Here is a 13341-nt window from a genome sequence, read left to right on the forward strand (position 1 = left end):
CTTAGTGTAAATTGCATATCGCTAAGAAAATATGATATTTTCACAATGCCGCTGCATTTGTTCCATGTTGTATATTGCTTTAAAATAGCATTGTTGTAATGTGTTTCCAAAATAGGCTGAAACGTTCATTTTACACTTACAGATTTATTAATAAATTCAGCAACACTAGAACATTATTATTATTATTTTTTTTACAAATCACAGCTTTTATTACATTTATTAAATATGATGAAGTAGATATAAGATGAGATATAATAGACAATAGATCAAGGTTTTAGTGTGTGTAGTTACAAAGAGGGAACTGCATTTCTTTAATACGATGAACTGAAATTATCACAAAGGAAGTACACTTGAAAAAAACAAAAAAAAACAAAAACAGACTGGTCATCACGACACTTTCTGAAGGTTGCGATTCTTGTAGGTATGTTGTGGTGTTGAGTGTCAATTTTAAATAAGCCAGAGTGCATGTCTGTGGGTCATTGGGTGAAGATATCTACAGCTGGAATCAACTCTTTTTCTTAAATATGTCCAAGGTTTTAATAAGAAAACCGCATGAGAGGTCGAGATCCTTATTTCGAGATGTCCAGAGTGGATTTAGTCTTGGATTGTGTTGTTTGCGCTCTGTTTTTCCTCGCTGTACCACACATCCACACAAAGATGTAAAACCCTGTAAACAAACAAACTTAAAGTTTCAGTCCATCATTTTTTGGCATCCAGAAAAGTTTCCATTCCCCTTTTCTTGAGTCGTCACGTCACATAATTATTATACTTGTGGTTTAACAGGAAAACAAAACAAAAAAACATGTACTTTTGTATTTCACTTCCTCCTAGACTGTGTCGTGACTTTAAAGCAACCCTTGTTCTGACCCTAACTATGCTTTGGTAGCAGAAACAAATAGAGTTTTCAGAAAATGACGCATCTTTTTAATTTGACAAATATTTCTTCCTTTTCCACCTGCTGTTCTCCTCCATCATGGAAATTTTTTCTTTTGCAAGCAGACATGGGTCAATGACACGACTTGAATACGGCCTTTACTATGATGAGCATGTTTTTAAATTCTGTATTCAAATTTATTTGGGATTTTTTTTGGGAGGGAGCATAAAGTCAAAAATATCAGGGTGATACAATACAATAAAATAAATGAAATGAACAAAAACCTTAAGTAGTTTGGCATAATGATATATAATACAGCAGTGGTTCTCAACTCCAGTCCTCGGGACCCGCTGCTCTGCACATTTTGTATGTCTCCTTTATTTAACACACCTGAATCAGATCATCAGCTCGTTAAGAGAGACTCCATGAACTGAAATGAGTGTGTCAGATAAGAGAGACATACAAAATGTGCAGAGCAACGGGTCCCGAGGACTGGAGTTGAGAACCACTGTAATACAGTATTTGAAAAACTTACGTCTGCCAAATAAAAGTCATGTGGCGTGACGAACAAAGTCATGTGGTACAACCAACATGCCGAAAAAAATAAAAACAGGAAACACTACGTTCACACTGCAAATAATCAATTCAGATTTATTGCTCAGAGTCAGATCCAATTTTTTTATTGTTTTGTTTGGCTGTTCACATTATTTTTTTAATGTTGCCAATGTCCGATTTGAGTGTGAACGGGTCATGATCCTGAACTGACCCGCATGCGCAAAAGAACAATAACAAAGGGTTTGTCCAAATGCCCTCACTTGCGGTCTTGGCCAGTGAGTGCGTGTGGACACACAGGAAGAAAGGGCGCAAGACTGACCGAGGTCTTATCTCAGTTCCCTTAATGCACAGTAAAACCAAAAACATGATGCATGATGAGATAAGCTTTGCCTCGAGACTTAGCGCATCATGTTCAGGATCGCACGTGCCCCAAATTCGTGAGATGTTGAGGAAAACATTCCACTGTAAATTAGATTATTTAGAGATTACATATAATTTGGTAGTAAAGCATAAAGTGTTGCCCATTTTATTGGTGCAGATACAATTTTGGTCATACTTAAGTTTAGGGTCCAATTCTCACTATTAACCACAACTTCTGCCTTAATAAACTCCTAATTACTGCATATTAATAGTTAGTAAGGTAGTTATTAAGTTTAAGTATTGGGTAAGGGATTTAGAATATGGTCATACAGAATAAGGCATTTATATTTGCTTTATAAGTACTAATTAACAGCCAATATCCTTATGCATGTTAATAAGCAAATAGTTAATAGTGAGAATATTGTATTTTGTGCAACATTTGTAACTGTTTTTTATTGCTTAATTTTGGAAGCATCACAATTGCTAAATTGTGTTGTCTGTTTCATAGGGACTTCTGAACAATAGACATTTAGAAGTTTCTTTTAAAATGCCAAGTATTGTAAATTAAAATAAAGCTCTGTGAACTGTAAACTCTTTCATTTTTACAAAACTATAAGTGTGTCCCATTGGGTAATCAAAAGTTCTGCACACACAGTCTTCACGCGTCCTTGATACAGGAATACAGGAAATGTTCAATCTGAGTAGACATGTGGTCAAGTCAAGTGCAAAGACATGTGGGTATTTGGACAGGCCCAAAAATGCGGCACAGCACAGAATTATATAGAAGTAAACACAGAGGTGATGAAGTCATCATTTAGGGGCCCGAACATGATTTTTTTAAAGCAACAGTCAAACACGACTGTATAGTGTTTTTGCATTGAAAAACAATAGAAAGGTTGTTCAGACTGAGGTCGCACTGCAAAACATCAGACCTGTATCTGATATAGTAGTGGCCCAAATCAGAATAGAAAAGATCAGATTCCATGTTGTTTGTGCCGTTCACACTGTAATGAAAATCCCCCAGATCTCAGTCGCATATGAGCAAAAAAAACAAAAAAATAAAAAACAAAACAAAAAAACATTTGGGACACTTTTGCCTATAGTCTGACAGAGAGGACTCTCAAAAAATGTATCATATTTATAATTAATGAAATTTCTAAAAATGAATTTTATATTGACAGTGTAATTAAGATGTGTACTGTGGTGGATTTTTAATAGATAAAATTGTAAACTGTATATCAAACTATGTCTCTAACATCTAACCTTACTTCATTTTTCAGGCCTAACATGATAACACTTTGAAACACAATGTACTAAAACGCTCTGTCCTGTGTTTTTGGATGTTGTATTTTTGCCATTCCCCTTGTGAGTGTAAAAATAACAAATGGGTATTGAAACTAGACAGATGACTAAATTTGAACCTTGTGATTAAACAATGAAGTAATCATTAAAACAAAGTTTGCTTTACCTAGTAACAGAAGGGTTTGTCTATGAAGAATCAATCAAATTCATATAATTTTGCCATACCTTCCTATTCTATAAAAACTGTTGTATTCGTGTTAGCTGGTGGGTTTCTCAATGGAATTTGTCTGAGATCCTCCGGCCTTACTTCTTCTTGGGGAGATTCTCTGAGAACTGCTCGAGAGATCCTCCGGCCGTGATTAAAGCATTTAAAGGACATTTGCTAAGGTCTGTTTGTCGATTATTCCTGCGCAGGAAGAAAGCTAGTTAGGGAAGCAAGTTAGTTAGGTAGACTATTTATTAAGCGTCGATTGGAGACGTTAGAGATCGTCAATTGGAGACGGCCCAGGGGGATCGTCGATTGGAGACAGCCCAGGTATTTATTAAGCGTCGATTGGAGACGTTAGGGATTGTCGATTGGAGACGGCCCAGGTATTTATTAAGCGTCGATTGGAGACGGCCCAGGGAGAGCGTCGATTGGAGACGGCCCCGGTAGACTTAGGTCAGATGAGATAGGACTTAGGGGAAAATCTACGACAGTACTCTCACATGTATTCAAGATGTAAGGCAAATATGGGTAACACTTTATTTTACAGTGTCCTTGTTACATAGTTACATGTACTTACCATAGTAATAACAGTAAATTATGCATAATTACATGCAACTAAACCTCAACCAAATTCTAATCCCTAACCCTATAGTAAGTACATGTAGTTGCTTAATATTACCCAGTACTTAAATACATAAATGACACCTTAATATAAAGTGTGACCCAAATATGTTAGGACTTTGTACCTGATGGTTAGACCATATGACATTTTAGAGTCATTAAATTTAACCTAATGGAACCACTACTAAGTGTACTGTAAATTTCACTTGGCATGTGTTTTAAACTACAAGATTTATTGTGGACACTCATATGTTCTCTGTCACTCTTGTACCCTAACTAAACATACCTTGCATTGTGTTTAAGATGCAGAACAGGTAGAGTATAACGTAGTTGGTATATCCAGAGCTGAAGAAGGCCAAACCCCATGTTGTTCCCAGCAGACACATGAGGCCCAGCACTGTGCCCACGTCCTTCCAGATTGGCATCTTGCCATTCCTGTTGCCCACACGTCGCAGCTTAAAGATCTGTCTGGACACTGTGATTAGGATTCCTAAATTGAACAGGAATATGATGGTGAAGTAGGAAAGGTTCACGCCATACAGGACGGTAGGGTTTTTGATCCAGCAACTGTAATGAAAGAAACGTTTGCAGTGTAAGCATGTACTTCATACATTTGATGGACTGACGTAGAGTGCAACATAATTAACTACATTTGCCTGTCTCTAATGCAAATTTAAAATGTGAAGACTTACATTGCATTTGTGTTGTTTGTATCTGTAAATGTCACATCATATGTGCCATAAAGAGGATTTTTGTCATAAACCGACAGCATGACTCCAACAACAATAGCAGGGACTCCTGTCAAGAGGAAAATATCGCAGGATCAAGATTCCATTTTATGAATTTTTAGTTTTAAATCATATTATGTTTTTTTTTTTTTTAGTTAAAAGTTTGCATTTGAGTTTCCAATTTTGCAAATTTCCTTTTAATGCTTCCTGCATGTTTATTAGACATTAGCTGCTATGTTATTTGCATTACATTTAGTCTTGATGCTCACCCCATCCGATCAGGGACAACTTGACCACGTAGTGTCTGATGTAAATGTTGAACACTCTGATGAGAAGAAGGTACAGGTGCAAGGCTTCAATAGACATCCATGTGAAACAAGACAGCAGGCTGTAGTGTATCATCACAGCGATAAACACGCAGAAGTCTTCCATTCCCGGTGTGGCAGCCCATTCGCTGAGCATGAAGCTGATGTTGAGGAGAAACAGAGCGCCACTCAGAGACACATGGATGCTGTTGGACACTTCTGCCCTTGTATAACTGAAAACACACACATAGTATATTGAAAATGGGCAAAAATAGATGCAAATTGAGCATTTTTGTAATTTATGCATGGAATAATGTGAATCAAAGCACAGATTGTATATGCATTTATATGAAAACAGAAGGAACAGCACCTGATGAACATGAATGACAAGACAGAGCAAGCAGAAAAGAACGCAGACAGACCGCAGCCTACGTAGCTGATGTACGACAGGATTTCCCACTGCTCTTTGGATATCTCCAAGTTAGTCTATTCAAAGTTAGGAAGGCAGATAAATGAGTGGTGGAGTGAAATTTAAACCATATCAGCTGATTATTTTAAACTGCTACATTGTAAAATATATATATATATTGTTGGTTTAACATAAAAAAGTAAGTTACTTGGTTGCCTTAAAATTTTGAGTTCATTGAAATGAAAAATTTGAGTTTTACAAAAAGGAGATTGGTTTAATAAATAGCCTAGAAACTTAAAATATTGTTATCTGAAGCACATTCATTTTCTAAGTTGATTTGACAAAAGATAAAAAGTTGTGATAACAAATCATGAAAATATTGTTTTTTTACAGTGTACTTTTACTGAATAATTTCATTGGTGGATGTCTCAGTACTCACCAGAAGCACAGCAAAAGGGGTCATATGGTTACAGGAGCACTCCACAACATCATCTCCAGTAATATTGGTGAGACAACCATCAGTTTTCCAGGTTTTGTCTTCTATATGACAGTAAACAAAAATCAAATCAACGTCAATAGACATACAGTATGTTGTAATATCAGAGCATAAGCACATTTTTCATTGAAGCAACTAGGGCTTGGCGGTATGATGATATATTGTTACCACGGTATAAAATGTCTATCGTTTTTGCTATATCATGTATATCGCGGTATGTAGTTGGCACACTGCCAAAGTGCGTGCACGGAAAGCTGCTTCTCAGAAGATGATCGCAAATTTGATCCCAAAAATTACCCCATGATTTACTCACCCTCAAGGTGTACATGACACTCTTCTTTTAGACGAATACAATCAGAGTTATATTAAAAAATGTCCTAGCTCTTCCAAGCTTTATAATTTTTCTTACACAAACACATCGCTTCGCTTAAAAAGGCCTTTATTAACCCCCAGAGCTGTGTGGAGCACTTTTATCATGGATGGATGCACTTTTATGGACTTCAAAACAGAAACGGCCATTCACTGCCATTATAAAGCTTGGAAGAGCCAGGACATTTTTTTTTATATATAACTCCGATTAGACTTGTCTGAAAGAAGAATGTCATATACACCTAGGATGACTTGAGGGTGAGTGAATCATGGGGTAATTTTCATTTTTGGGTGAACTATCACTCCAATGCAGTGTGGAATCTGGAATTCAGTTCTCTTTCACATCTTACTGCGCTTGAATGGTCAAATACATGCACAATTATGTCAAAATACCCATCATGTGGAGTATTCATGTAAACACAGACGGTTGTGTCTCAAGTGAATGTAAACAGTTGGATGAAACCAGATCAGTATAATGGATCCATGCTTTTGGTCTTAAAGTGACAGCAGCCTAATATACTGTACCTACTGCCCTTTTTGTTATATTGTATTTGTCCTATTGTTTGCAATTTGCTTCTTCTTCTTTTTAATAACAGAAATGAGTTAAAAGAACACAAAAAATATATTGTGATATATACATATATCGTTATCATGAATTAAAATGTATAATTTCCTGAAATAAGAATTTGGTCACATCGCCCACCCCCAGAAGCAATTAACCATTACTGTACCTTTTTCATCATAGAACTGACAGGACAGGTTGTGTTTCTTTAAATATAAATATAAAACAGGAACAAATCATTATTAGGACATTTTGAGGCAATTTGAGAATATTCAAAATGTCAAGTTACACTTACATATGATAGGCCTATGGTTTGATTACAGATTGTGAGATTAATTTTGAACTTAATTGTAACTCGATCAGTCAATGCCTTAGTGTCAGGTCCAGGGAATTCAATCCGTATGATTTTCGAGGTAACATTTTTATTTTCCAGTTTAAGCTGTAAAAAAAAAAGACAATAATTTGATTTATAAATTTAAGATTACTGTAAACTTTAGAATCTGTGTGACATGCAACGTGTTCTTATCGCATGACACTCGACACAGCGTTAAAAGGGGGTTTGATTTGAACCTTGAAGTGCTGATCGGCATCATAGGTAGCTACACCAATTTTGTTTTCCGATTGGTTTTGGAATTGATTCACCGGGATCCTAATCTCTGCCACATCATCATTGTGCAATACCTTAAAAGGAAAAAAGACATCAGGTATCGTTAATAATTATCTAAATTAAAGAATTACATTCTTACAGTATACATTTTCTACATTGTTTAGAAGTGTAAAAAATTAAGCTGCTAATTCTTTCATAAATAGCAAAATGACAGAAAATTAAGGTTTTATGCAAGACTAGTCGGATATTCGATCTGCAATAATTAATCTAAAAATAAAATTACTACTCGGATTTCGCTAAATGTTCCTTTGCTGGCCGTAAATGCAGTGCGTTCATGATTAATCCTTTGCACACAAACTTATTTACAGTTATAACTAAATGCATCGGGTGATGCTGTGGAGCAAGCATGGAATAAAGTTCATTGTATTTGATAAAACAATCGAGTTATGCAGGTATAACATCAGTTAGCGAGTTGGCATTTTAGATCTTCCGGGGCCGGTTTCACAAAGCTATTTTAGACCGGTCTATAGTGTTAGACAAGTCTAACATTTGCTCATAGATAGTCTAATGCAAGTTAGACTGTTTCACAAAAATAAAGACTGACTTAATTTAGACCAAAAACATTACACACCTTACCCTCAGGCTAACTTAGGTCTAAGACTCTATGTTACCTTGGCAACCAGCAGTAACAATCAGTTACATCACAAACAGCCAAAAGAAAAGGGAAAATGGCTCATAATTTAAACATTTCTTCTTGTTACTACATTCTCTGCTCAATTTCCCAAGTAAAATGTCCTTGTAACTGTTATACTCATTTCCGCTGGGGTAAACTGCACTGAGCGGTTGAATGCGCTTACTCGATCCTGCCATGTGTTTTGTTTTGAAAAGTGTCTTATTTTACCCAGAATGCATTGCAGTGTAGTCCTACTTAAGATGTCAGAGTCTTAAGTGCTTTGTACAACGGTCTGATTTTGATGTCTATTGAAGTCTGACTATCTACTATATCTAAGCCATAGTCAAAGTCTATCTTTGTGAAACCGGTTCCATCGTCCTGAAGTCAATGGGTTTTTTAAAATGGGGGTTTTGTTAAATGGCTGAAGTAAGGTCTGTGGTGAACACAAGCTCAAGACACTTTCACATTTTATTCTATGACATAAAATACATCAGTATTACCCAACTTAAAAAAGGCAGTTGCTTACAAGTGGCTAAATGTGACTACAGACGCTGTCGAGGAGATTAAGCGTCATCACGCTGAACAGGTAAACTCAGTCCACTTTTACAGCATAAAATACTTTTATGCTTATAATCGCGCTTATACACTATTCTAACTCAAACTTTCTGTGAATTATTATTAGTTTTTAAAATTAAAAACAGAAATAGTTGTCGGAAGCTTAGTGATGGTGACGCTGAAGTCATGTGACCGTAGTGTAGTTCGCTTATAGACTACCTTTAGCTTTGGCGACTGCATTTAGGCTTCAAAATGCATAAAAGTTACATTCATCCGTGATAATTATCTTGATGGACAAAACGTGTAAGTATCATAAACTTGTGTTGATCACAGAGCTTGTTTTTAGCGATAATCCAAAAAGCCTATGGGAAAATCCTATTGGGTTTTGTCGAGAGAACCAGTGAGATGCTAACTGACATTTCAGTCTGCAGCTATTTTTTTTGGCTAGTACATTCATATTTTTGTGTGATTTTTATATGCATTTTAAAAAAAAATCCTCATGGACTAAAATGAAGAGGTGCTGCAGAAATAACTTACAGCAGTTTAGCAGCTTTATAGAGTTATATCATCAAGGACCTTCTTTGGCGTTTATGTGGCAGGTATACTTACATCTGGAGCTTTGATTTGTAAATAACCGTTTGTCATGCTTAAATTCATCTTAACCACAGTCAGGGAAAGATCCTCATGATAGTAGGTCTTGGATTGCACAGGAACACTCATATTTACAACACCAAGTATGGCTTTCTTCTCCAGTCTGCACAAAGGTGTGGCAAACATAAAACCAGGTCTAAAACAGTGTTTCCAACCTTTCTCTTGGAGACCTCTACAACAACACACATTTTGGATTTCCCCCAGAAATCACATCTGATTGTTACTTTATGATCTGAAAGGAGCATCAGATAAAGGTGTACTGAAGGTGAAGTCCTTTTTTGTTCTTCAATTAGGGGTAAAAATAAGTTAGAAATACTGTTTCAGCGGTTTCATGCGTTTCCCTCTCAATAACAAAATAAACACAACAAAAATGAGGGCGGTGAGAAAACAGCAGTTAAGAAAGCATCTGATCATAGCGATGTGGATGTTTGAACCAGCTCTGTGATACCAGCATGTACTTACAACAGAGTTAGGGTTAAAATTAGGGTTTGGTTTAGGGTTAGTTGCATGAAATTATGCATAATTTATAGTTATTTCTACAGTAATTACATCTAACATGGAAGAATGACACTGTGGGCCCTATTTTAACAATCTGAAACGCAAGTATTAAGCGCAAAACGCAAGTAACTTTGTGGGCGGATCTCGGGCGCTGTTGCTATTATACCGGCGGGATTAATGGCCCTCGCGCCTGACGCAAATCAAAAATGGGTTGGTCTGAAGTAGCTACATTATTCATAGGCCGTGGTTTGGGGCGTAATGTGAAATAAACCAATCAGAGCGTCATCTCACATTCCCTTTAAAAGCAGGTGCGCTTGTTCCACGGCGGATTGCTATTATAACGGCGGATTTGCCAGGAGCGGTTCACAGCCGAGGAGACCGACGTTCTCATCAGGGCCGTAAAAGACAGAGAAGTGACATTGTATGAGGATGGAGAAACCCACCCAAATTAGCTTCGGTTAAACAGGCGTATAATAATTTGGGTAAATGTGTAAGCTATGCCTATTTTTTCACATCTTCATGGACACAACAATGATTTCCCTTGTGTGGATTATTTTTCCTTGTAATAATGTATGATTTACAAAAATGAAAAGTGCTGCTTCTGTGTAGATGAGAGAATTAAAGTGTATGCGCGTTGTGCACACGCTACATTGATTATGGCCAAGCATGCGCCCTTAAAATAGCATCTGAATAACATGTGCAACGCGCCACTGTCTTTAGACTAGGTTCTTCCTGGTCAGTGGCGGAACTGTTTTCTAAACCTGCAAAATAGCACCAGGGAACGTTTGCGCCGGAACACACCTTCTCTTTGCGCTGAACCGCCCCTGGAGCGCAAGTTCATTCCCTGGTTTACCGACGTGTGTCTGTGGAGGGAAAAGTCTGCTGTGCGTCGGGTGCAAAGTAGGAATGATACATGCGTCAGTGTACAAAGTCAATTGCGCTGGGTGCAAGATAGGGCCCTATAAAATAAAGTGTTACCGTTTTTTGTAACAATGTAAAAGTCTTTAGTGCCACTTTTATGAAATATAATGCATTACATGTATGTTTAATGGAAGGGAGAAATGTGGGATGAAAAAAATAAACGTCACGTCACGTTTATCATATAGCACTTTATACAGTAGATTGATTTAAAGCAGCAACTTTTCAGCTTTTACAGCCGTTCAGTTTCTACTATGAAGCGCCTCTGTACTAGTGTGTTCATGTTTTTATTACTCAACAGACTGAACAAAAGAAATGAACCGAAGAAGATTTTCATGGAAAAGAAGGCGGAGCCTCATAGCCACACCCACCTATGATGTAATCGACATGGACCAATTGTAGTTCCAAGGTGTTTAACTTTTCTGGAAAGTTTGTTCGAAACTAAAACTAAACTAAAGTTTATCGGGGCCAGGCATCCCAAATCTGTACTGTTGAGGGCCTCCAGGAATAGGGGTTGGAAACACAACAAACTTAAGGATTGTACTTAATAATCTTAATAAGGTTTTATTTACCTAATGTAGGTATGCACAATAGTTTCATTTAAGATCACATCTTGGCACATTTTTTTAATATTGAGAATGTTTCTCAAGTCTTTTGGGATATTCATTTGCCGCTCTTTCTCGGTCAAGAGCTTACTTATTTCGTCAGGCAAGCAATCCACCACAGTACACAGTGTTAAATTGTTTACTGTAATAGACGGAAGGAATAATTAATGTTCTGAGTAAACAGTAACACCATGTTATCATACTCAATGCACATTTCTCATAATGCTGTTGTGTTACTGGTTAAAAGCAATGGAAGAAAAGAAGTCTTACTTACCAGTACGTATGCTGAATTCAACTCTATGGTTATTCTGAATTGTCTGTGCACATATGTTAAATTTTTGTGTTTCGGTAAAGTTTTGGTTTTCAAAGAAATCGACAAAGGAGCACTCAATATAACATGTATTGTTTGTTGTTGAATCACAAAATAATTTTTCTGCAGTGTCACGAACAGTAATGTTTGGTCCAGATTCCAATGAGATGCTCATCTTCAATGTCCATGTGTTATTGTTAGTTGTTGTCAGTGTTAGATGTCCTAAAGGGATAATACAAATTACACAGTGAAATGTAAATCTTTAAAAGTCTTATCAGTTATAATCTCTATTGTAGGGAAGACTGGGCTAGTTGTCATCTCAGTGACTATACAATGTAGTGCTTTCTCTACAGTGGTTTTGTATGTTGATTTCAAATACCTTGTTCAACTTAGTGATTTTATAAATTCTATTCTCGATCCTAAAATTACAGTAAATTACTATAATTAAAAGGTTTGGGGTCAGTATAAGTTTATAATGTTTTTTTAAATAAGTATCTTCTGCTCACCAAGGCTGTGTTTATTGGAGCATAAATACAGTAAAACAGTAATATTGTGAAATATTATTATAATTTAAAATAACTGTTTTCTAGGTGAATATATTTTAAAATGTAATTTATTCCTGTGATGCAAAGCTGAAATTTCAGCATCTTCAGTGTCACATGATCCTTCAGAAATCATTCTAATATGCTATAAACAAACAATACGATCATACTGACATATTATTTGAGAAGTGTCAACTACATAATAAAGGTAGATTTTGTGTTGAGTTACATTGTCAGGACAAGAGCATCGCTCATACATGTCAGGATAGGACGAATCGTCACATTACGTAGGTTGTAATTTTTATAAAATACTTATATTTCCAATGGCCCATATTACATGATATTTACACTTTAATTTCTACAAGCTTAAATTGAGTACTAATATAGAATAAAATTACGCCTGAACTAACTATTCAGGTAGAAATTACATTAGTTTTTTCTGTAGTATTTACTTAACCACAGAATGTTTTTTATCAGTGAAGTCAAAATGCTGAGGGCAAGCTTCAGTCTCCCATACAATAAATGTCAACCTGTACTTCATGAGTATATTTATGGAAATCTTATGCAAACATTTTCTGTTTGTATTAATAATTTGCTTATTGGAATCTAAAAACCTTAAATTATAACGAACAAGAAATTTAAACAAAGAAAGTATTCTCATCCCAGGAAGCGGGATTCCACCATTTATTACCTCTTTGTGCTTTAGCAATCAGTTGTAGATAAACTGGCAATGGAAATCAATTTAATTTACTTAAAATTAATTATTACAAGTATGTAAGTGTTTTCAATAGTTACCGTTTGTATAATTACATTCTTCAGCATCCAGGCCATAGATCATGATCAGAAGTAAAAGGAGTGTCATGTCTTCACCTCTGTGGGACATATTACGTGGGAGTTCAGAATACAGACATGGACATTACAATATATATATATATATATATATCATATATCATCATACATTAGCTTGTTAACAACATTATTCTTTTCACATCTATTTACATCTCTTAAAATGGCTTAATTATAAAAAATGAGCCTAAAAGCGTTTGATTTACATACCTTTGTGTTTTCTCAGTTGGTGGAAGTGTTGACAGCTCTGTACGGTCAGGTCAGAACTCACAGACTGAGAGTTGATCATCAGCCACACTCAAATGTTGTGGCTTCGGATACATCCAATGAGCTCGACAGACAGCAGA

At 36.1% G+C, this 13341-nt stretch overlaps 1 protein-coding gene across 1 annotated transcript; it reads right to left on the reverse strand.

Annotated features, from left to right (window-relative positions):
- Positions 1–132: 132 nt before the first annotated feature.
- LOC307156552 (adhesion G-protein coupled receptor G5) lies at positions 133–13303 on the reverse strand. The gene is made up of 14 exons (XM_079867964.1): positions 13205–13303; positions 12944–13020; positions 11571–11828; positions 11264–11438; positions 9234–9378; positions 7360–7470; positions 7085–7228; positions 6959–6995; positions 5802–5902; positions 5324–5439; positions 4918–5186; positions 4613–4718; positions 4207–4487; positions 133–667 (listed from the first exon to the last, which is right to left on the reverse strand). The coding sequence occupies exons 2-14, from the start codon at positions 13008–13010 to the stop codon at positions 570–572; spliced, it is 1908 nt and encodes a 635-aa protein (XP_079724090.1). The 5' UTR covers positions 13011–13020; positions 13205–13303; the 3' UTR covers positions 133–569.
- Between the last annotated feature and the right edge of the window lie 38 nt (positions 13304–13341).

The sequence above is a fragment of the Squalius cephalus genome, assembly GCF_949319135.1.
Source record: "Squalius cephalus genome assembly, chromosome: 3".
NCBI lineage: Eukaryota > Metazoa > Chordata > Actinopteri > Cypriniformes > Leuciscidae > Squalius > Squalius cephalus.

What these genes read in the sequence shown, in the direction of transcription:
- LOC307156552 (XM_079867964.1), bottom strand. Translation starts at nt 13,010, where the DNA reads ATGACACTCCTTTTACTTCTGATCATGATCTATGGCCTGGATGCTGAA. An exon ending in ATGCCGATCAGCACTTCAAG is followed by an intron (nt 7,229 to 7,359) that starts GTTCAAATCAAA and finishes TTTTTTTTACAG; the next exon opens with CTTAAACTGGAAAATAAAAA. An exon ending in TCAGTTCTATGATGAAAAAG is followed by an intron (nt 5,903 to 6,958) that starts GTACAGTAATGG and finishes ACTGTCATATAG; the next exon opens with AAGACAAAACCTGGAAAACT.